This window comes from Ciconia boyciana, chromosome 5 (genome assembly GCF_034638445.1).
Source record: "Ciconia boyciana chromosome 5, ASM3463844v1, whole genome shotgun sequence".
NCBI lineage: Eukaryota > Metazoa > Chordata > Aves > Ciconiiformes > Ciconiidae > Ciconia > Ciconia boyciana.
The window spans coordinates 47845001-47871322 of NC_132938.1; the positions used below are offsets into that span (position 1 = coordinate 47845001).

At 36.0% G+C, this 26322-nt stretch overlaps 1 protein-coding gene across 17 annotated transcripts in view; it reads right to left on the reverse strand.

The window, feature by feature from the left end:
• Positions 1-26322, reverse strand: part of GRIA2 (glutamate ionotropic receptor AMPA type subunit 2) — a 96092-nt gene that overhangs the window by 5739 nt on the left and 64031 nt on the right. For 14 of the 17 annotated variants that reach the window (XR_012042505.1, XR_012042503.1, XR_012042504.1 and 11 more), the window contains 6 exons: positions 18533-18700; positions 18147-18251; positions 17317-17427; positions 15978-16184; positions 15098-15468; positions 10890-11088 (listed from right to left, as the gene is read on the reverse strand). Coding sequence is in view for 12 of the 17 variants with exons in the window: in XM_072861579.1 (XP_072717680.1) it covers positions 10890-11088; positions 15098-15468; positions 15978-16184; positions 17317-17427; positions 18147-18251; positions 18533-18700 (1161 nt within the window). In the remaining 5 variants the exon portion in view is untranslated. Of the gene's footprint in view, positions 1-10889; positions 11089-11995; positions 12143-15097; positions 15469-15977; positions 16185-17316; positions 17428-18146; positions 18252-18532; positions 18701-26322 lie in introns of those variants that run through there. The other 3 variants (XR_012042506.1, XR_012042507.1, XM_072861585.1) reach the window with 3 other exon arrangements.

Here is a 26322-nt window from a genome sequence, read left to right on the forward strand (position 1 = left end):
GATTTTGAGGCTCAGATTTCTCCATGGTCTCTGTACGTCTACTAGTATTAAAAGTTCTGGCAGTACTAAGAACCACTGAAAGTTTTCTAACATCTAAATATTCCAACTATTACCAGAATCTACACATACATTGGCACAGCTGGCTTTCTGAAAGTTTCCTTGCATCAGCTCTTCAGTTGATCAGTTGCTGCATATTCTGATCTGTTGATGTACACATACTCAGTATACCCATTAATATCAAAAGAGTTGGATATACTCAGCATGACCAGAATGACTAAGAAAAATAACTGTGCACTGGAGGCACAGTACATTTCTCAGATTCTTGGAACATCTGCCATATTGCATATGCACTGTTCTTGTTCCATCCAAGAAGATCCTAAAAAATATCTTCCTAAAAACTAGGGGAATCCTAAAAAATGATATACTGCACCATCTCTGAAAAGCCAGTTCACAAAGTAAACTATCACTGTGTACTATAAGCTATCAGTAAAAATCCAATATTGTACTTTTCTCTGCCTATAATTTACCTGATACACAGATAGATAGATACAGGTAAGTGCGTCTAGCTGATAGCAAATGGCATTCCATGCCTGAAGGAGACTCCCACCTGCAGATGCAAGTCAGTCAGGCCATTTAATGTCTGCAAGACTCCAACTTCACCAGAGCATAAAAAGAAAGACTAAATCCTAAGTGCATAGCATTCTATCATCTGCTCCCTGAGTCCTGCTGCTTTTGCTCATTTCCATAGAAGCAGAGCTACCAGTGTTTAGCTCTGCAGGGTGCTCAATCTCCTCCTTTCTTAGCCCACTCAGGCTTGGACTCAAAAGTCCCCAGCTTCATATGAAGCAGCTCAGTCTTCCCTGAAATCTCATTCTCTAAACTTACTCTCTAATTAAACCCAGATGCTCCATCCCATTCCTACCATAGGTCAACCTTCACTTGACAGCATACCTCCAACTTGCTGCATGGGATTTACCACTACAAACTAATCAAGGGTCATCACGCTTCCGACGGTGTTATAAAAGTGATTACAGTGATACTTCATGAATTACCATAGGTTTGCTTTACAAAGGGGGAAACTTAAAGCTGGTTTAGAGCTGTCTTATATGGTTCAGTTCAACCCAAAGCAGACAATATACATCCAGATGCCTGCCACTACAACTTTCATTAGGAGGCATTTGGTCTAGCAAGGTCTGTTCTGGTTTTGCCATTCAACGTCAATAAAATGCAGCTCCCCATTTCCCATTGTCACTTCACAGAAATCTAATCACAACAGGTAAGTGGGAAGGATGAGGGAAGTCCCATGACAGACTGAGGGGCTGGTCCTGGATGGCTGAATGGGAAAAGGCGCAAGGAGCAGATTTCCCAAATGGTCAAGTGTTAAGAAGAAACCTCCCACTATATGGCTTGCAGGGTCCTTGCCGTATAAATGAATGTAGGAATACCTGACCCAGCAACCATGGAATAAACATCTGTAATGAAAAATGTCACCAGAAAATAGCAGTCAGAATTTGACATGACACCACAGTCCTCTGCAGCCGTGAACAGTGAAAAACATCACACTGGAATTCATACAGCTCAGAGTCTTGATCTCTACCTAGTCATTGACCTAGTCAAGATTCATAAAAAATAAGAGCAGCAATGAGCCACAACCTAGGAGATACTCGTGACTTCTAAGGTTTTTGTTTATATTGCTACACAATATATTTAGTAATACACTCTGCTTTCAGAACTGTGTCATTTTATTTCATTATTTTCAGAATTTGTCTTTTATTTGAAAGGCAGAGCTAAAGGATGTAGAAAAGGACAGTGTTAAGAGACTTTCATCTAGCATTCTAATCACACACACACACTCACTCATAAAGCCAACATTATCTGATAGTTCAGAAAAGCATGTACACTTACTCTAATTCAAATATATATCCTAACTCAAATACATTCTGGAAAAAAAAAAGCGCATTACATTCTTATTTAAATTTGGCCAGTGCTATAGTTGACCATATATTTTATTCCTATGCAAACGATCTTCATTTCGTTTATCTGCACTTGGAAAAGCATGCAGTCATCAGCAACAGCAGACTAAACCATGAGGAAACAGAATTCTTGTGAATGAAGGATGCCCTGTGTGCAACTTGGGCTTTCAATTCTCTTCCTTATATACTTTTTCTTTAATGGCACCAAAAATCTAAAAGGACGGCAGTGCTCCATAAAAAAAACCCCACAACTTTTTATCATGCAATCCAAACAATGGAACCATTGTAGATTGCTATATTATTTGACTACAAGAATATGGAAATAATCTGCACTGCTCTCAATTACTGTGGTTCATTGCTATTACAAGATGACACTTCAGTGTACATATGAAATGTTAAAAGCTAATCATAACTTTGGTGTTACAATCAACACCAACGTGACAGTACAAGACCCTAATATTTGCCACTATTTACCACGTCTATGAAAATACAATAACTGATACAAAAATGCCCCAGAAGCTACACCTTTTTTTTTAATACCAAGTCACCACTGGGCATCACGACTATGAAAATTATTACTATTACAAAGTACACATTCCATTTAAATGTAAAATACTGCCTTCATTAAGAAACTCATTAGGAAATTAAATTATGCAAAGCTTTATCGAATTAATTAACTGTATTTTGTGGGTCATGAGATAACTTTTCCATTTTGTCATTCAAAGACCTATTATTCTTAAAATGGGGTGCTGTAATTAGTATGTCATTGACAGAAATAGCTCCTCAGACTACAACATTCTACTTGACGATGATCTTGTACTGCAGGAGCAGAACTTTAATTTATCCAATCTAAACCTCCCCTGGTGCAACTTGAGGCCATCTCCTCTTGTCCTATCGCTTGTTACTTGGGAAAAGAGACCAACACCCCCATCGCTACAACCTCCTTTCAGGTAGTTGTAGGAAGCAATAAGGTCTCCCCTCAGCCTCCTTTTCTCCAGGCTAAACAACCCCAGTTCCCTCAGCCGCTCCTCATCAGCCTTGTGCTCCAGACCCTTCACCAGCTTCGTTGCCCTTCTCTGGACACGCTCCAGCACCTCAATGTCTCTCTTGTAGTGGGGGGCCCAAAACTGAACACAGTATTCGAGGTGCATAAGATGCAGTTTTATGGCTTTCCAGTTTCCATTACTTAATCGAGCTACTTAAAATACCCTTAATATATTTGGTCTTATTAGTAAAAATTGTAAAACCATCTATCTCAAGAACTTCTTCCTCAAAAGTCTACTTAAAATTGTTTTCTCCAAGAAGCCAGATATGAGAAGGCACTATGAATGTGTAAGACAAGGACCTTATGTCGTCATGATATTCTTCATGTGATTTAGAGAGCTAAGTGTTCAAGAAGGCTTGTCTTCCAAAGGGATGTTAAAGTTTCAAGACCTTGCTGAAATGACTCCTCCTCTGAGACTTCTTAATTTCAGTTTCAACAGACTCTAAATTTCTCCCCATCATTCAGCATATTCATAAAATCAAAGCAGACCATTTCAATTTAATTTCATGAAAAACTCAGATAAATGTCACACAAACTAATTTCTACAATGATGACCCAAATCCTTCTGTTCTTTTTGAAGTGCTGGTCACAAGGAAAATCCACTGTCCACTCCTAGAGCTAACTTTAGTGCAATAAACCTACTGATATAGGGACAGCTGTACTACAGACGTGTTGCAGTATCTACTACTACAGCTTTGCTACATCACTGTGATACAAATGTAGATTTGTAAGCAGGATCTTGATTTCATCAGGGGAAATCTGAGAGCATAGAGGAAACAGTATGTAGTATAAACTGAACTGAAAAAAAATCAAACAGCAGCACATTTTCAAACCTCACAAGTGAAAAAGAATGGGAGAAAGGAAAGACAATCTACACATAATCTAAATGTATATTTTACCTTTGTTTCTGATGAGATTAACATAAAGGAAGAATAAGTAATAGGAATGAGGGTGCAGAAATAGAAATGATCAAAACAAGATGGATGCAAAACACAAATAACTTATTGTACCCATTCTGGGAGAGGGAGGATAAACTAAATCCCAAAACACACAAACACTTTCTCAAGTAATCACAGATTCTGTAGTGAACTGCAGGTGCTATTACCAGAGTCTAGAACCATAAACATACTGCCTGGGCTTAACAAGAATGAAAAAGCATTCAAAGCAACTGCAGATCTTTTGGTCTGAAGTACTGCATGGCATGCACAGCTTCAGATTACATTTTAGAATGAAAACATATGAATACAGAAATGACTAGGATTTGATGGAAAGGAAACTGGGATATCAAAACACATCAAGCCAGACAATGGGAAATTATTTATTTGTTATATATGAGAAGTGGAAAATCCTGAGCACAACAATGATGAAATAAAATGAAACTTTCCAGTTCATGGTTCCAGCACTTTGGCATCAATAAGAAAATCTGCAATAAAATGGAAGACCTTCAGTTGGATAAAAACAAAAGAAAAGAAAGGTTAACCTATCACTATGATCAAAATGATTACCAGCAAACACTGTGACACAATTGGGAGAAAAAGAAATATTAATGCCTTTGTACAAAGCATTGCTGAGATCTCAGCATACAATGTACACTTCCGTGTACAATGTTCACACACATTCAGGAACAATTAATGCAAACTACCACACACACACACACACACACAGAGAAGAGCTATGAGATTATCAGGGACCAAAATGCCTTGCTTGGAAATCAAGAATAAGTATAGTTTTGTGGACAGAAATGAAAGCTTAGAAAAAAACATACTTGCTCTGTATTAATGCATCAGGAAAATAAACACTGAGAAGAAAAAAATCTACATAATAATTATTAATGTACTGTAACAACTGAGAATAAACTAGTTATAAATACATTTAGGCTGGAAAATAAAAGAACGTTTCTGTCCATAATAAGGGTGGTATTATGGAATGATCTGCCCCTAGGAGTAGTGCAAACAGAACTCATACTCATTTATACTTATTTTAGAGTATATCAATACTCTAATACTGGAGAATCTCATAATACTGGAGTACCTCACAATACTGGAGAATCAATACTCTAATACTGGAGTATCTCACAATACTAGAGAATCTTCAAATTATACTGCTGCAAATTCATTTGGGCCCAGCACAAAATTACCTACCACACAGCATATTTCGATTAGAACACCTAAGAAAACTTGATGAAAACTTGAAAGAGAAGATCAAGGAATAATATGTTTCTTTCATCAGACACAATTTGTCCTTACAAACAAGGAAGGAAAATTCTATTAGAAAGGAATAAATTTCATTTTTAATAAATATTATGCAAATACTAACTTGAAATTAAGCTTTCTGAGTAATATATGTAACAAGGTTTCTGAAGCACCACAGTGTTTTGGTCACCAGGTTCACTGAGCTCTCTGCAAAAGACAGTATTTGGGGTAATGTGGAGAGAGAAAAAAATGAAACTTGGAAAATAACAGAGAGATGTTTTGAGGGAAAAAAAGGAAATATTGATTACTACATTCTTTCTTTTAAAATTACTTTCACAATGGCCTAAATCAATTCTTTTGTGTGTTGCTCAGATATAAGGACCTCAAAAACCAAGAAAACAACTCAAAATTAATCACTTGTACCCTCTAGACAACAAAAAGTATAACCATATCTTCACTAATATGCTATTAGATGCAAATGGCAGTCTTTCCATTATCTCAGTGCTCAGATCTACCTCTGCTCAGTATTTCAGCTACATACCTTTTTTTTCTGTCAAACTTAAAAAGCCAAACCCATACTCTCTAATCATATCTCCTTCACTGATTCATGAAACGCCAGTCCTATATCCCCTGCCTCTTAAGGTACCGACCAGAATCCATGGTAAAAGTTAGAGGTTTCATAACTGAGTGTTTTGCCTCCTTCGCCTCCCAAAGGCTTCTGTGGAGCTAGAGTCAAAATTTAACTCTGGAAACATACGTTCTATAATTCTCCTACATCTCAAACTTCACAAATTGAGGCTGAGGTACGATTCATAATTTTTTACCTCCATTCCATTTAAAAAATCAGAGTGTTTCTTCTCTTCTCACTGGTTTTAGAGATTTCCTGTGGGGTTGTTTTAGAAGCTTGAATATCTTGATGAGCATAAAGACAGATTGAGGTTCACAGACAGACTGCTGTATGCTTTCTCTCTTTTTGCACAACCTCTTGTAATACAATCATCATTTTAAATACCTTTATAAGTTAAAAAAATATTTCAAAGTACTCATAAATCTAGAGGCACTGGACCGTGTTGAAGATCCTCAGAAAAGACAGTAATACTGATCTTCAGGCCAAATTTTCTTTGCCTCCCAACAGACAACACTTTTGCAGGAAAAATGACTCAAGGGGTCATGTCAGCTCTTTTTATGTTTGTTGCTGGCTTTTTGCTATGGAAGAGGACTTCTTTATAAGACAGCAAGGATTATCATCCTTCTGGCATTTTTCCCATGCCCAACTTTTCATTCTGGAACTCTTGCCTCTTAAGGAAGAATAAGCAACTTCTGCATAGTCTTTTCAGTGAAAGCTAAAGAATACTACTTTGTTATGGAGCAGTTCTGCTTGGTTTTACTTTGGCAGAGGATATACTCTTAAAGGCCACCAAAGCAGTTAGAACAAAACAGATTGGTCTGTCCCTGTCATGCTGTTGCTTCAAAAATAGGTAAATATAAAAAGATTTAAAATAAAAACTAATGCAGACAGAGAAAATGTAAATTAGTCTAATTATTGATCTGCACATCATTTTTTCTTTTTGAGATACCTTCTTACTTCTTACATGGGACTAGTTACAATTCAACTTTTAAAGTGCAAAAACAGGTAGCATGATTGATTTCATTTGTCTGTCATCTTGTACATATTTTTGATGAATAGAGCTAGGCATACAGAAAAAAACATGACTGAATTTTAAAAGTAATTAGCTTTTGTTCTCTTGTATCACTTTGATATTAATTTTCAATACATCTTCAAGCAGGTGGAAAGCATGGAAATCTTCCAGTGAATGTTAAGCTTGCATACTTACACAATTGTACTTTGTTTCTTTCTTCCAGTGCTGTAGCCCATGAAAGCAAGCAAGGCAACTTCAGGAGTTAACACATATAGACAATGCTTTAAAATTAATTTCTGCAGTGTTAGGTGAGCAGTAGTCTGTCTTCTTGGGTTAGTGTCTTTTTTTTCCCCCAAAGTTCAACTCTGTGTCTTGGCTAATGCATACACCAACTGCATTTACAGCAGATGCTGAGAAATCACTGAAGGTAAAAATACGGTGTGACTGTGGATAGTATTAACAGTATGTACCAGAGTGATGAAATTCCACTGCCCCACCATTTACCGCTCCATCAAGTAGTATCTGTGATCTGACAATTATAGAGATGATACAACTGTACAAGATCAACTGAAATGACTCCTGGATCTTCCAAGCTGTGCTTGCAGTCTTATTCACATTCTCATCTCTACCATCCACTACTGATTTGAAAAAAACAATGCACTTCTAGAAAACCACAGCCACACACATTTATTTTTTTCCATTACTTCAGGTTGTAAACCCAAGAGAAAATGCAACAGCCATGCACTATATATCTTTGTTTAGGCTTTCAGTTGCACTAAGAACTCTAAAAGCACTATCCCTAGGACAGAGAGGCACTAGAAAGTATCAGAAATGGTAAGTATCCCAACTCAGTGGAACAGAACTCTGAAGGCTTGGATCGTACTCACAGTTCTGCTAGTAGCAACTTTTGAGATCTCCTGAGGAAAACTACTACGCATTCTGGTATTTACAAATATATAATAGAGAGACCTGTCAGATCTGCCATTGAAGAAAAATTGTGTGTCTGTAACATTATTACTAAGAAGTAATAGTTTCCTGCTGATGTTTACTGCTCAGCAAAGCTCTGTCATTACCTTTTCCTTTTTTTTTTCCTTTTTAAAATACTGTTAAGCCCATTATTTCTGCACTGATATTTGCTACGTAGGATATACCAAGCTTCTGCTTCTCATCTTAAAGCAGCACTAGAAACACCAGAGTACAATGTCCTTTCATCCCTTTTTCTCAGTTATGTTTCTTGATTCAGTGCCAACTGATGCTCTACTCACTTGGCAAGAGTATCTCCTACTAGTCTGTACTAGCTTTAAAGGTAGGTAGTATGTACCGAAAATAGAGTAAAGTGCAAAGGCAATACATGTTTTGTCACAAGTGCCAAGGCTGTTATCTCTAAGTCAAAGTGATATGGACTAGCTTGTACGCCTACTCCCATACTGTCTGTAGGGCATGTGGTAAGCCACCATCTTTCCTCCACCTGGGTTCTTCTAACATGTATCTGGATTACTCTATTCACCATGGTAGCCACTGGAGCCAGCCACAGCCATTGCAGAGATGAACTAGTACGTACCCCTAGTAGGTGGCTGAAAGACTAGAATCCTAAAACAAAACAGAGAACAAGCTAATGTGACATCCCTGACATACCCAGGCTAATGTAACACCTCATTGAGTTCATGTTATTTATGCAGTTATAGAAGCTGGACAAAGACTTGAACCCACCTCTTTCAATTAACATCGCATACATATATTCAGCTATTCGGGATAGGATTTTTCAGCTAACTTTCACCATCTAGCTTATTGCTGAGAATTCATTTTTGGAAAATGCTGAGAAACATCTCTTTTTCACTTATGTAAAGTATTATCAGGAAACATGTTTTAGTAGCAAAGAAAATTCAGTTTACTGTTCTCATCCCCAGTATACAATGATCCCTAATTTTGTGCTGTTCCAGGAATTAGGGGTCTACTACTGAAGATTTAGGTCCAGTATACACTCCATCAATAGAAAACAAGCTTGCAAATAGTGTTACTTCTTGAAGAGAAAACAGACTAACTGTGAAAAAAACCCTAAATGTTTCTTTTATTTCTTGACAGTGACAGAGACGAAGCCAGTCCACTTTAGCTTGCTGCTAGAAAAATACTCAAGTTGTTTCCAGCTGTTCAAAGAATTTGAGTCCTAATTTCAGGTCATATAAAAATCACACATCCACTCCAATCCAGTAACCATACAGAAATACTCTGGATGAAATTTTAGTCTCCTTAGCGCTAGAGACTGCTTTCACATTGCCTTCAGCAGAGAGAGTTTCATTCTTGAAACTTGAGTTCAGGTCTACCTAGAAAGAAATTCTGACAGCTGTTATTTCTTGAAAAATAACTGGGCAACTTTAAGTGATTTTTAGCAAATAGTAGATACAGCCATCAGGCTAATAAGTTGCATTACACACATGCACCAACTTGTTTCTGATAGAAATTGCTGAGAAGAAATTTCCAGAGATCATTATAGCCTTGTTTGTGCAGAACCAAAGCTAACTTAACAAAAGGTGAAGAATATGCCCTCACAAAGCCTCCATCTGACTTTTAAAAAATAAGTTATTAATGCTCAGGTAATCACCAGAAACACTAGTTGTGTAAAAGTGTAATTGGAAAGATGAATATATGTGCTAGGAGCACAAAAACTACATACTGATGCATGCACATACATACAAATGTTTGGGTTTTTTTAAAAAAGAAAGCCTAAAAATCTCTAAAGAGAAACTATTCAAAAGAACTGACCTACTGTTAGTTCACATTCAATCCCCAGCATAGCCATGATCTAAAAGGTTTATGCTCACAAAACCAGAGACACATGCTTGTATGCTTCTAAACGCTTCTAGACACTCTTAGCACAAACCTGATCTCATTTTTACTAGCTACACACCTGATAGTTTTGGTTTAGCCAACAGGAACGCAATCAGCAGCAGGTCTTATTACTGGACCTATCATCAAAATCAGAAAATAATGCTTTTCTACAGCTGAAACAAGTATGGTTCCTATTTAGTATGTTACCAGTTAAGTATGTGTTACAGGATGCAGTGAAAACCATGATCTAGTAGTTACTGCTCTAACTATACAGTACGTAAAAAATATTTGTGAGAACTTGTTTCATTTCACTTTCATGGCAGCCTGTGTTTGAAATGTAAAGTTAATATTTATAACTATTTTAAAACACATTTTGTCTAAACCCAACACTATCATCATCCATTGAAAAACATGAAAACAACCGGTTTTTCTTATTTGTAGCACTTCAGATCCACGTCCACCTTACAGGGAGAAACACACAGAGCACACAGACAAGGCAAAACAGTCACGGTGTTTTTCCCAGCAGCCTTAGCATCTCACTCATTTGCTGGATGGATTTCACCGTGTTAGCTGGTGTCTCAAGGGCAGCCTGAGACTCACACATTGGAAGTCTCATGCATTTTTAAAACTGAAATACACAGAGGTAGAAGGTGAGGACCAACACGTTTCCAAGGCATTACCGTAATGCAAATACAAATTGTAACTGTTTTCAAAAGCAGGCATGGATTTACTACAGCAGCCAACAGGGTTGTATCCCATTCCCCATCTGCAAGCTTGAAAAAATATGTGAAATACTTATTAAAACATCTCTGTGCAGCTTCCCATGTCCCTATTCACTGTGTGACTACCTAAAATACAGCACAGATATTAAATAGTCTTATTCATAATCGTTAGCTCCTGTCTTACAGATTAGATGAACGACATCAACTCCCTTCTCTGAACATACCTTGTTTTTTACTTTACAGTGGAATATTTTTTAGGTAATTCCTTGCAGCCACTTTTGCTTTGCATATTTATAACACGACCCTTATATTTACATATAGATAGTAAAATGTAAGGGTAATGAATAAACAAAAACAATTATACTTGTGAGTTAGGCTGCACATATCACATTTTTACGGCAACCTTTTAATAAAGCCTAGGGGAAAAGACATTTACATGAGTGAAGACCTATTTAAAACAAAACAGAAATCTAAAAAGTATAAATTCTTACCCTAAAAAACTCTTTAGTGGAGCCAGAATCTAACGTCCCATAAGCAATTTCTGTTTGCTTGGAAAGATCCTCTGCACTTTCAATGGGAGACACCATCCTCTCAACCGTCAGGAAGGCAGCTAAGTTAGCCGTGTAGGATGAGATTATGATGAGGGTAAAGAACCACCACACACCTCCAACAATGCGCCCAGACAGGGATCTAATAACAAGTATGAAATGGATTTGTAAAGTGAAATGAAAGTCCTAAAAAGGAACACATGTTATCAGTTTTATGCAAATGATGCATTATACTATAGGGTAGCATTTCAGGTATCTCATAGTGCAGCTCTGCATACTAATCAGATGGGAATCAATGCATACTCCACTACATCTCCTGGACTTTGCTGAAATCAGGACTCCAGAGTTTACTTTAGGGAGAATTTAGTGATCCCGTTCTTCAAAGTTCTGAACATCCTGAAAGTAAACTGCTCCCATCATAATGTGCTATATTTGACACATAAGCTTGTCATTCCCTCTGAAGTGAATTTGTGTGACACTATGAAGAGGATCAAACAAAATCAGTGAAACAGTGCTTTCAGATAAACCAGTATGCACTTAATTTTTAAGTGCCTTCAGCTTGCTTATTTTCCTAAGATATTCAGACAAAGACTGATTTCCACAAAACAATGGATTATGCGCTGTGGACAATCTATACTGAGAAACAAATAGCATTATTTGCAATAAAAACTGGCCCAGCGAATATCCATAAACTAAAAAGTACACACAACTTTTGAAATATACAAGCATTTAACAAACTGAGGACTGGACATGAAACAATCAGTGATAATACAGAAAAATGGTGAAGAAAGTATATTTTTAAATAATAATAATCTGATGTTTTTAACTGCAGCAGGTGGGCTCTTATGGATCTTTGTTTTGCATCTCCTGCTCAAGAAGAGAGAAGAAAAGAGAACTCAAGAAAATATATAAAACAGTATAGAGCACACAACTAGAGAAATTCAATGATTTTCAATACTACAAAACTAATAGAAGAGAATTATTGATATTGCCATTATTGTCAAACTTGACATTTTTTTAAGGATCCTTTAAACTTTGAAATTACTTACTACTTTGTTTCCAAACAAGACATTATAGGAAGGAGTACATAATCTTTGGAGATGTGCTTAATTATTTGGCAGAAATGTGCATGTAGTTGAAAGTCTAGTACTAAGGCGTTGCAGTAGCTTAGGTATGTCTTGATGTGTCTCCTCTATCTATTAAGTAAACAAATTACAAATCACTTACTCAGCCTACTGTATTGTGAATGAGATTTCACACTAATTCTGACAAAATATTTATATAGATATATAGATAGATATAACTCTCTCTCTATATACACACACATTAAAACATGATAGTTATGGAAAGCTGATTTATTAAACTGGGAACAAAAATAAATAGAACCAATTCTGGACACATTATTTTTACTAATATCTATTGTAAAAAATCTCTGTGATAATTCAGACATGAAAAGACTTATTCCATGTCACATCAGGCTCACTAATTCACTCTACTACATGAAAATCAAGTCAGATAAGGTCCAGAATATGTTATTAAAAAGGACTATAGAAAAGAAATTATTTCAAGTTCCTTCTAAATTGAGATGTATTCTGCAAACATGCTTTCTGTCACCTTTGAAAAAATATTATATACTTATTTTGACATGGAGGTAATCTGCATACAAAATAATTCTACAATTGAAAGATTGAATTATATGATAAATACGTATTTGCAAGGTAAAATCTCTGACAATATGTATTTAATAACTGCTGATTTTATGGCACTTTATATTGTATTGATGACATCTGCTATAAATGATAATAATCTTCAAAAGCCCATGATCTGTCAGCAAACAAAGTCACTACCAACTTTGTAAAAAAAGAATAAGCTCAGTGCCAATCCAGGCATTATGCTCCCACATGACATTTTATAAGTAAAATTTTTTTGAGTGTCATTTGTATTCAAAATTTTCCCATAAGGTCTGTCCCAGTTAAATAAATAATTTCTTTTTTTTATGTACATTTCAAAAAGTTTCTAAAGATTGATAATTATGCACTAGTATGAACCCACAATTGTACAAGCACCTCATTCATCAGATCATTAAATACTGAAATAACAATTTCTGTGCACAGTTACCTGAATTCGTGCACCACACTTTACACTTACAAAGGTATTACATGGCAGTACTGAGAGTACACTCACATCTCAAAAAAATGAGAAAAACTTTGCTAAGTTATCATTATCATATCACTATTCTATTCTGTTCTACTGTTTCTGTGCTACATGGCAACATGGGGATTGCTATTGCAGACCAGTTTCCAGGTGGTCCAGTCTTACTCAGCACCACCTTCTATTTCAGAGTCAGGAAGCCCTAGTTACTTGTCTACTCTACAATTCTTACAGTGATTGTCACTTTTATTAGAGAAATGACAGTAGCAATAGTGCAAAACTTAACTTCACAAAGACATTTTGCTGATGTCTGAAGAGATTCCTTTTCATATCTGCTTTAATTCATCTGCAGGGAGTTCGAATTCCATAGTGATGGGTTTGGTGCAAGAACAAAAATAACTGAGGTGTTTTCACCCTTTTCTGTTTTTATAATAAACAGATAATATACAAACTAACCACTTTCCTCAAAAATATGTTTGTAATGAAATAAAGTGCTGTTAAACACCTCACTGAAACTAAATATTGAATCTCCAAAATTATTAGAGTTTCATGCACCTTTTACGATGACCATTTACTATCATTATTCTTACACCACCTTTCAAAAGTTATCAAGCCACGCACAACAACTGTCATGCTTTAATAGCCAGTAAAATAATAATTAAAAAAAGGTCATTATTCTACTATGGCCTTGATTCAATAAAAATAATTTTGTAGCTAATAGAAGACTTTGCAGACAACTAAACCTGTGAAGAGTGTTATCAATAGAAAAACCTCAAAGGACTGAAATTAACTCAGCTTCTCATGACCTGAAACAATTGGCTCTCTCTTCACTGTCTCATTTCTTCTACACAATTCTTATGGTGTTATATGCCAAATCTATCGCATCTTTCATCATAAAGGCTGGCATATCTCACTGTGATACACCAGCCTTTACACAGAATTGCTAAAGTTCTCACACAATAAATGCTTTGCTATTTCCGCAGTAGAACAACTTGAAAACCTGCTGCTGCCTTTTGGTATGCATGACATATCTAAAAAATGCTCCCTTGGTGTGATTTATTTTGCATACTAGCCACTAGACTCCCTAGAAATTGACCTGTTCCCTGTCCTACTTTAGGATGTTTAGAAGAAAGTTAAATTGCTTAGTATAATTAGGTAAGTCTTCTGATTTGATTTCCTTAAACCCAGTTGCCCTATTTCACTTGTCACTATAGTTCCTTCAAGCAGCAAGTAGTCATTTGCCTACCTACTTACCACTTTGCTGAATCAAGGCTAGAATCACTTGTGCACAAGGGAAATAGAATATTTAATGAGCTGCAAAGGAATTGACTTAAGTGCTTTACAGTTGTCCCTAATAAAGTAGGTGAAAATCCATGAGGAATTAAGCATTTATAAACTGGACCTTCAAATTTGTTTTAGTGATATCCTTTGTGACTTTTCTAAAACTAGGCCATGAAAAAACAGCAGTGTTTTGCAACTATGCACACAAAATTAGAGCCATCACATGACTTTTATTTCAGTTCAAGGCTCTCCTGTAGGAAAACAGTGGGTTAATAACTGTGTTATGATATGTAGTGAGTTTTAGAGGGAAAGTGCTGCCTGTGTAGTTCGTGACTAGTATGTGACCCTTTTTTCCCATTACAGTTGTTGTGAACGATATGCACTGTCAACTGTAAAATGGGAATATGCAGCAAAAACACGGTACCCCTCCAAGAAGGCATGGAATGACTTGAACCTTATGCATTTTACAGTCTCTGCATGGTGTATATAACTTCACTTAGCAAATGTACGATCGACATTAAGACAATATCGATCAAATACATCATGACCCTATGTCACAGACAACTGCTTTTATTTCAAGGACTTTTGTGATTTTAGGGAGGGAAAAAACATAGTAATTAATTTATTTCCAAGAGTGAAAATATATGCACCATGAACCTCCTCTGGCTGAGATGGCCGAGACCAAAAATGCACAAAGTTGAAATGGGTGAGTAACCAACCTTGGCGAAATATCGCATCCTTGCTGCATAAAGGCACCCAGGGAAAACCAGAGACTATTAAATATCCCAAATTCATTAGTTGATTCATTAGTTTGTGTTTCTCTTCCATCTTCAAATTCCTCAGTGTGCCACTCGTATGGGCTAAATCTGCTGACCAGGAATAAAACTACACTGACCCCAATGTAGGCAAAAACAATGCACATCCAGATTTCATATGCTAACGGATCAAGAAATGAAAACACTCCTGGCTTGGACTTCTGAGGCTTCTTGATCATTATTGATATCCCCAGGCTCATAAAGGGCTTTGAGAAGTCAATCACCTCTTCTCTCACCAATGTTATAGTTAATGGAGCAATTGCAATATCAGCTTTCTGTAAAGGAAGAAAAAAGCAAGTAATAGCTAATACAATAATCAGAGCAAAGAATGGTTTAGTTTCTATTGCATTTCACAAATGGAAAATAGGACAGCAGAGACACCGGCAACATTTGTTTCACCAAGAATGTCCTATGGAGAATTTTAGAAATTTTTAGTTGAAATTCTTCTTACTGAAATACGTATAACCATATGGTTGGCATATTCCAAGCTTCCCTTTTTACACATGCCTTTTTAAAAGTATATGACATTTGAAAGTGTTAGTAAAGTACTTTGCCTTTCACCTGGTCAGAAGGATGAAATATGCACTCACTTCCCCCCAACTTCATTTGCATTTCAAAATCTAATTCCATGCTTTACTTTCAAAATTTTTCATGCCAACTCAAGTTACTAATTCTCTGTCAAAGGAATTAGATAATTTTCCTCTACTCTACGGAGAAAACTAAACCAAATCCCACTCCTTCCATTAGACATCTTTAACGGCTTTATTATAAAAGATTTTCTTACCCCATAAACAAGTTCGCCAACCATCCCATTCCAGATTTTCGTGTCTGCATCCCTCGCCCCATACTTGCCATCCCCAACAATTGTGAGCTTATATTTGAATCCACAGTGTTTAGCAATTTCTGTAGCTAAGTCCACACAATAGCCCTCATATCGATCATTTCCTTCAAGCATTTCGTGATTTTTCTTCATCATGACGTAGGGGGACTCCTGCACAGAAAGAACTTGCCTTAGCTGCTTGGTAGAGAGACATGTGTCAGTTGTGCACTTCATAGATTAATATGTTTCCTTTTACATGTGAAACAAAGAGGGAAGGTAGCATCTGAATCATACATGCTATGTATATGTTAGCTGTTCATTATTAATGTGACATGTCCTTAACACATTTAAAAGCTGTGTTCTCTACAGTCATATACAAATAACAATACTTACAGGTATAGTGATTCCCAGCAGTATGTTAATAATGACCATGAATGTTAACAGGAGTTATGCATTCAGAGAAGAAAGAGTAAGTTCCAAAATCAGTTTCTTTCTCTCATACAGTTTGGATGGAAGAAGGCAAAGGTCTTTAGTTGCTTTTGTTGTTGTCTCAATAGAAGAAAATTCTTTCCTATTTCACAACCACACCCCTCCCTGGGAAAACACTGCAGGCTCTCCAGGCTATATCTTTATCGAGTTACTACACAAACAATAGGTAAGATATCCATAACTATGCAGTAAAGTTCTATCATCAGCAAAACTGGTGATGAGTCATAAGTCATATTAAAGCAATGTATCTCCTCTTTGCTCATTGTTAGCAAACTATTCTTGTATCTAGTGCAATTCCTATGCTAGCCTGTGACTTGTCCAAACTGATAAAGCAGCTGTGTAACTTACAGAAAAATGTTGTTCTATGACAGTACATAACATTTTTTCTAGACAACTAGAATACAGTTTTTAATGTTTTATTTTACACTTTACCAATCCATAGCAGCTACAATTCTGAAGCATAAGAACCAGTCTCTTTCCTGCTTGGCAAAATCTATTCTCTAAAACTAACACTATGGTTCTGCCTCTCAGACAAAGTCCTCTCCTTTGAAAGCAGGTACTTCATTTCCATTTTCAGCTCTAAAAATTTTAACTTTCTAGGATGTTCAACCAATTATCGTTTGTCTTCTACAGAACAAAACCATGTACTGAACCACATACATTTCCTTAATTTCCAGGTTTTATTTCCGTATCATAATGAGTAACAAGTCACAATCTCAAATAATAAAAAGACAGTATATTGAAACTAACATAATGACGAGAAACAAATCAGTGTAGGACATACTGTCTTCTGACAAAATATGAGGTTAATTACCAAAATAGTGGTGACAATAATAGTCTTATTCTCTAGTCCTGAAGATTCATTTCCAAGAGGGCCATCAAGAGGATTCACAACCATTTTGTCCACTTCACTCCAATATCCAATCTAAAGAGAGTTTATAGGATGCACAGACACCAGTGAATATGAACTTTCATAGAAAAGGTAAAGTATATTATTACTATGCCCTTGATTTATGCTCACAGAGAACTATTTTAGCTATGGATTTACCAGTGTAAATATTTCTACTTATGTAATTAAAGACTATTAACAAATAGTAACAAGACTGAACTAATGACATTTGTTGACATTAATTTGTCTAATAGAGGTATACCATTTTCACCCACATATTAACAAGTTTTAGTATAATCATCACACACTGTAGGATTGAAAGGGTTATGAATTACTCCAGGTTAGGAAGACATGAGAATCTGGCTTTTCCTGAAAGGTTTGGAATTAGAGCAGAAAGATAATCACATTTAAAGAAACATCACTGAAAAGCTGTATTCTGCATTTGTCATTCAGAAGCATATTTCCCCAATTACTGGCTCACATTTAGCAATTCAGATCAGAAAGCAAAAAGTTTAATCCACAAAACTGAAAGGAAAATACTGCTATGTAGTACTTACCAGAAATAACACTTGTATTTGTTAGAAATAAGTAATACATATTTTTACTTCGTTCTGCAAGACCATTGTAGAATACACCTATGAATAAATATTATCACAACTCATACTTTAATTAATCTATAGTGTTTCATTACCTACCTTAACCCATTGCTTAGCATGGTAAAACCTTTAAAGACACTGTAAGACAATTCAAATTACCTTCCGAGGACCAGTACTTTTGAGTTCCATGATGTTTATTGTAAAATTGATTCTCTTTCCATTCTGATCAAACTTTATATTCCCTGTTAGACCTTCCACCTGAACCTGTATAGATGAAGATGAAAGTGGTAGCAGAATTAATTTTGTTTCTTTTTAGAAAATGCATTTTGTATTTCCATAAATGATTATTGATATTCCAAAAAAAATCAGTTTAGACTCTTTTCCATACCCAATATATTATCTTAGTATAAGACACTTTCCTGAGGAGTTCACTTCCACATTACCAGCAAGATACAGGCAGGTTAGGAGACTGGAAGGTTCTTTTCAAGCATTTATAGAGAATTTCACACATGCACTCATCCCAGCATTCACTCCAGGGAGGCTACCTGTTTCAATGCCCTTTCTATTTCTACACCATGACCCCAGGGTACAGCTGGATTTGCAAGACAATCTCCAGCATTTCCTCTTCTGGAGATCTCAATCCTCTGTTTACGCAAATTACGGAAAGCTTCTGTCATCACTTGAACAGCATCATAGGTCAGAGCAGACGTATACTGAAAAGAAGTGAAAATATTTCATTAAAAACCAGCTTCAGATTCACTACAACTTCCAACCCTCATTAATCCATTAATCACAGAAACATATTAAAAATCAAAAGGACAGTAAGATATACTTGAATTTTTCTTTAGTTTGGAGGCCACTACCCTTTGAGGGTCATCTATGCTAAGTAATTAAGTCTTCTCCATCAGAATGGTTGGGGGCAGTGCTAGTAAGTCTGAACTGAAGATTTACAGCTGTTTTCAGTGTGGATTACACTCCTTTCTCACTACAACTGTGTGAGAGTTCTGTGTGCAAATATGGCTCAAGTCCATGGAGGTAAAAGGGGAAAAAAGAACTAATTTCCACTATTTAACTCGAGTTAGCCTCTAAAAATAAGAAATTGTTCCTCTGATTACACTCTTCATGGAGATGCATTTATATACAGATCTCTAGACTACATCTCCTTCCACATATGTATACACAAAACCAAACAACACATACGTATATTTGGTTTATATACGTATATTTGTGTATACGTATGCTTAATTTCTATCTGTTAAATATAAAATATCAGGGGTAGCTATTTTCAAATATGCAATACCTTGTCAACACCCTGCAAAAACAGGTTTTGGGTTGAGATGTCTGGAAGAAGAAGTGGTGCCCCTCAAAGAACAATATAGGTGAGGAAGAGCCCCATGTTCCTAGTCTGACACAATATAAGGAGCTTTACAACTTTTGAGACATTAGAGAAGAATCTTGCGATCACATGCATCAGAAGGTAGGGCTAAACAGTCAAAAGCAGTTATCTTCAGTGACTGGAAAATTTTACATCTTAACTAACTAACTGAACAGAAACCACATGTGCATGTACACCGAGGACTTTGTTGGATAGGCTTTATGAGTCCAGAACATTGCTATTATGCCAAATTTAAGGGACATTTTTGGAAATATGGGCCAGAATATAACTACTTACAGCCTTATGAATGAATGCAATGATCCCTATGAAGGCTATTAGATGCTGAAAATATATAAACTGTAAAGCAGTAAGAAATGATATATTGGCTCTTTGCTTCAATGGCTCAGACTTTAATGAGACTTTTAATTAGCTAGCTCAAGTCATGCAGAAGGCTCTTGTAATTGTAACCAAGGCAGGCTCCTGAATTGAGGTCATTTTTGTATGCAACTGCTAGACCTTGGAGAGGAAGAAAAGGAAGGTAGAACTCTTTTTTCAGATGTATAAGCCTACTGGGTGATTAATGTGAATCTTCTAAAGAAAGTTCTCTCAGTGACTTGTATGGAAATCTTTAAAGGGATCAGAACAGCAGAAGACTGAAGTGAAAGACTGGCTGGAGCCGATACTACTTTCTGCTACTGGAGTAGCAGTGATTAAGTGGTGGACATGGATTTGGAGAGGAGGAGAAGGTAACAGAAAGAAGAGATAGGGCCCTGACTCATGTTTTTGGGACTGGTTAGCAATACTGCTTTAAGTGCAGCTCTTTGCAGTACAGAACCACACTAGCATTTTGAGAAACTTTGGATACAGCACTGTCATTAACACTGAAACATACGTTGGGTAGCAGAGAAAATAAGAGCTTGAAATTGAGAAGTTATAGTGCTATCTAATTCAGTTATCCTATGTTTCATTTGATAATTGGAATATGTTTAATGTATTATCTCAAGAATATTATCCCTATAGTATATAATTACTGGCCTGAATATTCACAACTCAGTCATATATTCAGTTTGTGTAGGGCTTCGCCTATCAATATATATCTGTATGCACATACATGTCATCACATATACAAAGTCCACATGCTTTAATTTAGGTTAAGTCAGCTTTAATCTAAGGATCTCAAAATATTTTACAAGCATCTTACATCTTCATGTTGTTGGAGATGCCATGAAAGCAAACAGCCCATGCATCATTTCTTACTGCTTTATTCTGCATACACTTTAAGTTCCTAATAACCTTCACGGGGCTCATTACATCCATTCATTAAGCTGTAGATAGTTTTAGAGTTGACAAACTAAAACAAAGTGAACTCATTACCATAAACAAGAAATGACAGACCGATAACCTGCTCATGCAGAGGGCTGTCTCTGTGTGTGTGTGTCTGCATACATAAATAAAATTGTCATAAGTTAAAGGGTGCATTCGCTCTGTCTTGATTCATTTTGTTTTTTACTGGAGATTCATCTACGTTCTGATCTGCACTATTAAAATAAGTAGGAACACTATTTGGAATATTATTTTGTGGAAGTGGGATGGGCTCTTACAGCCTATTATTTTTACAGCAGTGTAAATCACCTAACTTCATTTCAGTTACTTTCAACTTTACATGATAAAATCAGCAACTTTAATGTAAAATGGTATAGGTACTATCCTATAGTTCCTGCAAAATCACCTGTATTAATTAGAGCATGGCAAAGAATATGCAAAAAAAAAAAGTCTTGCTTCATCATAATCCTAGAACTATGATAAGAATAAGCTGATCATTTAAACTATAATATAATGCACTGAAGTGCCTAAGGATTTTATGTTATTTGCTATGAAACACAGACAGCATGCATGTCAGACAAAAAGAATTCTCTCTCTCTAAATAAATGCCCTAACTGCCAAAAGAGAAAACACAAGGTCCACATACGATTTTATTCAGCTTAAATTTAAAGCATACTATAGACTTGAATAAAATTTGTAAGCTGCAATTGAGAAGATGAATTTGAAAAGCAAAGACAAAACAAAGTCATCCCAGACTAAGCAGAAGATATTAATCATGTGCTGTCCAAGAAAAACTGGCAAGACGTTGACTTTTGTAACTTTAGGTAACCCAGTAATTCAGAAGATACCAGAAATCCTTAACAAAAAGGCCCAGTATCCTCTTTTGTACAATCAGCAATTGAATCTTCTGAAGATGAAATTGCAGAAGACACCCCCGGAAGCACAAGGTTTTTATGTACATATTTTAAAGCTGTAAGATATTGTAAAAAGATTTAATCACACAAGATTAGCCCGTTAGTCCTGTGTTTAACTCAATGTCTGTGCTGAAGACACGAAGTTGAGAGATATGCCTAGAGATTTAAAATATAACATTAAAAGAATATATTTGAGCAATAGAGAAGAAATGAAAATGTGAAGACATAAATGAAAAAAAAAAAAAAGAGAAGCATTCTGAATCACAAGTAGAAGAATTCTTTTTCTCTTGATTTGGATATCTGCAATGTCTAAATCTGTCCTTGACACACTAGTTGTTTTTTTACAGTCAGAGAAGAAAAATAAGCATTTTAAGGTGTGATTCATTTGACCTATGTTATACGTCTTCTTTAAGATGAAATGAATCATGCCTTAGATTCCATTAATTTGATCTCCAGTGACTTCCGAGACTACTGGAGGAGTCCAGGGCCATCGGCTTAGGTACATATATCTACACTTACACACACTAAAAACAAATTAAAACCACTCAAGGGGACTATGAACTAGCCATTCAGCCCTAATCCAACACAACAGTGAGAAAGACAAACAAAATAATAGGATATTTTGGGCAGATTGTACTACTGGAGTCAAAGAACACAGTACAGGACACTAGGGAGACCTCAGCTAGAATGGCATATGCAGCTGAAGCAGTGTTCAAGAAGGCTGAAATCAGTCTGAAACAGGCACAAAGAGGGTTCCTCACCACATATGGGGGGCTGCTATTGGAACAGCAGGAGAAGGGACACTCTGTATCACTAACAGAGGTTAAGAAAAACGAGGTCTAAAATCAGATACAAATCTTTTTCCTTGGAGGGACGTAAGATTCAAAGAGAGGTAATATAGGAAATGTTCTTTGCTGCAAGAGCAAGTGGGTAGAATCAATTGGTATAAGCAGATGCTCAGCATTTTTCCTTATATTTAAACAATTTAAATATACTTAAATACCAAGAAATATACATCAGAGGCAATAAATATATAACAAAGACACAAACTGTGTGTCTTTGTAGATTGTGGGGATATTAAATGTTCAGCTTACTGCTCTATACTAGCAATTTTTTTCCCAATGGTTCACTATGCATTTTATCACCTTGTTTGTAATACTTCGCTAAACTATACGCAGGCTAAACTGAGATATCAAACGTGTCTTGTTTTAACAAATGTTACAGCTTTATTTTGCTTTGAGGATTATATTCAACAAAAATCTCTCATCTGAGTTTTGTGCATTTTTCCCACAACGAAATATTTCTCTACTTGAGTGCTACTATATACCACAAAAGCAGAATTGCCTTTTCATACTGTTTGTACCATAATTGGGCTTTTTGGTCAAAACATTCACAAAACTCTACTGAACTGTTTGTAATTTCAGAAGTAACTGCTAGAGATTGGTATATAGACATAGAAGCATTACTACATTTTTATATATTATAAATAAAAAATGGGTATATACTTATATAAACCGTCAAGCAAAAAGAATGAAAGACAAAGTTACTTGTCAAGAACTAGTAAAGGAACTGGGCAACTACCTCCTGTTGACTTTCAATGCAGTCAAACTAATGCAACTGGGGCACCTATTTCTTAAGGGTTTGTCTTTAATTAATGTATCCGGGAGCTATTTTGAAATGGACAGTATTACACACACCTTGGAAAACATTTGAAAGTGGCCTGACAGATGAAAGAATTAGTGGAAAATTCATTAACTGACGAGAAATGGCTACCTCCTTCAGGATCTCTTGTGATACTTTGCATACTGTCATGAAGAGCATGGGAATGCAAACAGTTACTTTCAGTAGAAATAACAGACCTTGTCAAATATTGTACACATAAATGTCACTGTAAATCCAGATGGCTTTTAAATGTGCCCATAATCATGCATTGTTCTCATTTGTTCTCTGTAGGCATTAGCATGAATGGGGTTCTGTATGAAGCAGCATGTCGGGCTGGTTGCCATTCAAACTGTAAATGAGCTTTAAGCACAGGAGCATCTTCATTACCTATGGGAATGTTTCAAACACTGGGGACGTGAGGTAGAGGTCAGGGAGCCCAGAAAAGACCCAATGCTTGCCTCTTCCTCTTTGATCTTTACATTAGAATGGAGCTTTTGTGAAAACAGGCAGCCTTTACAACAGACTTGCTTCCAGCTGAAAATAATTGTATATACTCAAGATATTTCAAAATATCAACGATTATTTGTAAATTTTTTATAACATTCCTGGTCCTGACTAAAAGGGGAAGAGAAATAAATAAAATGTAAAATTACCAGATCTTTAAAAATTTGTTTTTAAATTAATCTCAGTAAAGATGAGGTTAGATTCTAGCCCTATTTATTTTAGCAAATATACTATCTTTATTAAATTTAGTTTCCAGAGGTTGTAAAGTCAGACCAACTTACATTTTGATAATAGCCTTTATTTAAATGCAATTCCAGCATTCTGTGTGCACAGAACAGCTAAACAAATAGATATTTTTGCTCTGAAATGCCATAATGTTTTGGGAAGAACATCAGATGCAAAGAACGCCTTAAGCAACCTGTCACCTTAGAAAAATTAAAGTGTTTAGGTCCAAAACTACTATCCAGAAAACCTGCTGATTTTGTGAGGTGTTTAAGTTCTTTAGGTATCTCATTGTTTGGTTTAGAAAGGCTGCTTCTGGGCACACCCAGAACAGCTTTGTTTTCTAGCCCAGTAGCTAGGCATGTGCCTAAGCCTATATCCCTGGAAGTCTAACTCCTATTTGAAAGACATGCTCAGAGCACATGCAGAGACACTGACAAGACTGGGGCACTTGAATTATCCTAACACTCCCACTGTAGGATATTTATAGGGGAAAGTGACCTTTTTTCACTCCTTTTAAAACTGAATATAGCAAAGATCACAGGATTTACGAACCCCAAGGTGCTTGGCTTTTCTGTTTCACCTACTACCCTAATAGGAAGGAGATTCCAGGACTGTAATTCCTCCCCCAAGATTACTTCTGATCCAGAAGAACACTCTTCTTAATAGAGTCATCAGAGGTACTAATTCAGCAGGAAAAAAAATGAGTGCAGGTATCTGCTTTTTTTCTTTTTTTTCTTTTTTTGATTTTACACTGAGGACAGAGGTTTTAAAGTACTTTGGTCTTTCATTAGATTTAATGCAATGGCCAAAGAGAAGACTGCAAAACAGATGTCTGTAAAACCCTCTGTCTTCCAGGAGGAAGCAGAACAATGCCAGATCTTATTAATGGCACTGGCATTTGGATCTATCTATGTTCCAGACCTTTTTCCATCCAAAAGAACAGAAAGTCAGCATGCATGTCTTACACTCGTTCAGAAGTGTTAATACAGAAGTTGTGTGGGAATTTATCCCTTCCATTATCCAGAAAGTCAAATTAGCCTAACATTGTGGCCCCTTTATTTTCTGAAAATGCATTACAGAAAAAGAGCTCTGCCATATCAGACAATCTTAGCAATCCTTTGACCTTTGTCTCAACTAAGCCATCTGTGCCCACAGAAAGATGGGCAGACGCTTTCAGAAGCGTCCTGCCATTTACTCGAGGTCCGCCATGTTGTTTTGCCTCAGCTTTTGTTGATCTTGGTGAATGGATCTAAAGCATACAACTGCTGAGATGATTCAATGTTGTTCGCTCAGAGACTGGTCAGTAATGACGTTATGGTGCAGTGCACTGCTGTACAAGGCTCTTATTTTGCTGTTGCTCAAATAATCATGTATAAGCAATTTAAAGTCAATGAAATACTGAAGCAGACACAAAGTACTGCAGGGTGTTCTCCTAGCCAGTGCCATTAAAAACAACACAGCAGTTTTTATGCTAGTATTAAAAAAAAACCAAAACAAAACACAAAAAAACCACCAAACAAGAAAAACGTTCACAGCTGTAGCCTTTTTTTCTAAATCTATCATGCTATGCTGCAATACAAAAATATCTTTCCTTTAAACACTTCTTAATGAGAGAGAATAACTATCAGGTATTAAAACAAGATCTTGAAAGGAGTACAGTACCTTTAATGCAAATCTTCACACTGTATCTTTTTTCTCTACCTTATACCTTTCCTTCTCCCTCTGAAAAATCCTAAATAATTAAAAGGAGGACACCTAATCTCTCCTTACAGTACAGGAAGAAACAACTCTAAACTATTCATAATTTAGATATTTGTACACGTGTAAATTGTACATTCACTACATTTGTGTAACAGCTTCTTTGGACCTCAAAACATGGAGGTTCTTAAAATCCCCAGTCATTACTCAATGGTTGAAAAGTTTACTATCTAAACTCACTTCTTTTTATTAAGTTCCTTAAAAAGTCTATTAGTTCTTGCCCTATTCTTTTCCATTTTTCTAGAAGCTTTTTAAAACCTGCGAGTTCTCAAACCTAAAGCTTATTCCTGGTGAACTTTATATCACCAAAAAACACACAGAGCTTGACAGAAATAATAAAAACAATTATTTGGATTTGAACCCACAGCATTTTACTTATAAAAAAAGTTGTTGTTCTCTTCCAATCCATGCCACTGCCTGTGGAAAATATACATACTGACAACATAAATAAGATTTTACAATTATTTGTGTAATCTTACTTCTAACTTTAAAAAGAATGCACTTGCAAAACAGCAATGCCACTGATGATAAAATCACCTTTAATTTACTGTAAACCACAAAGAACATATGCTTT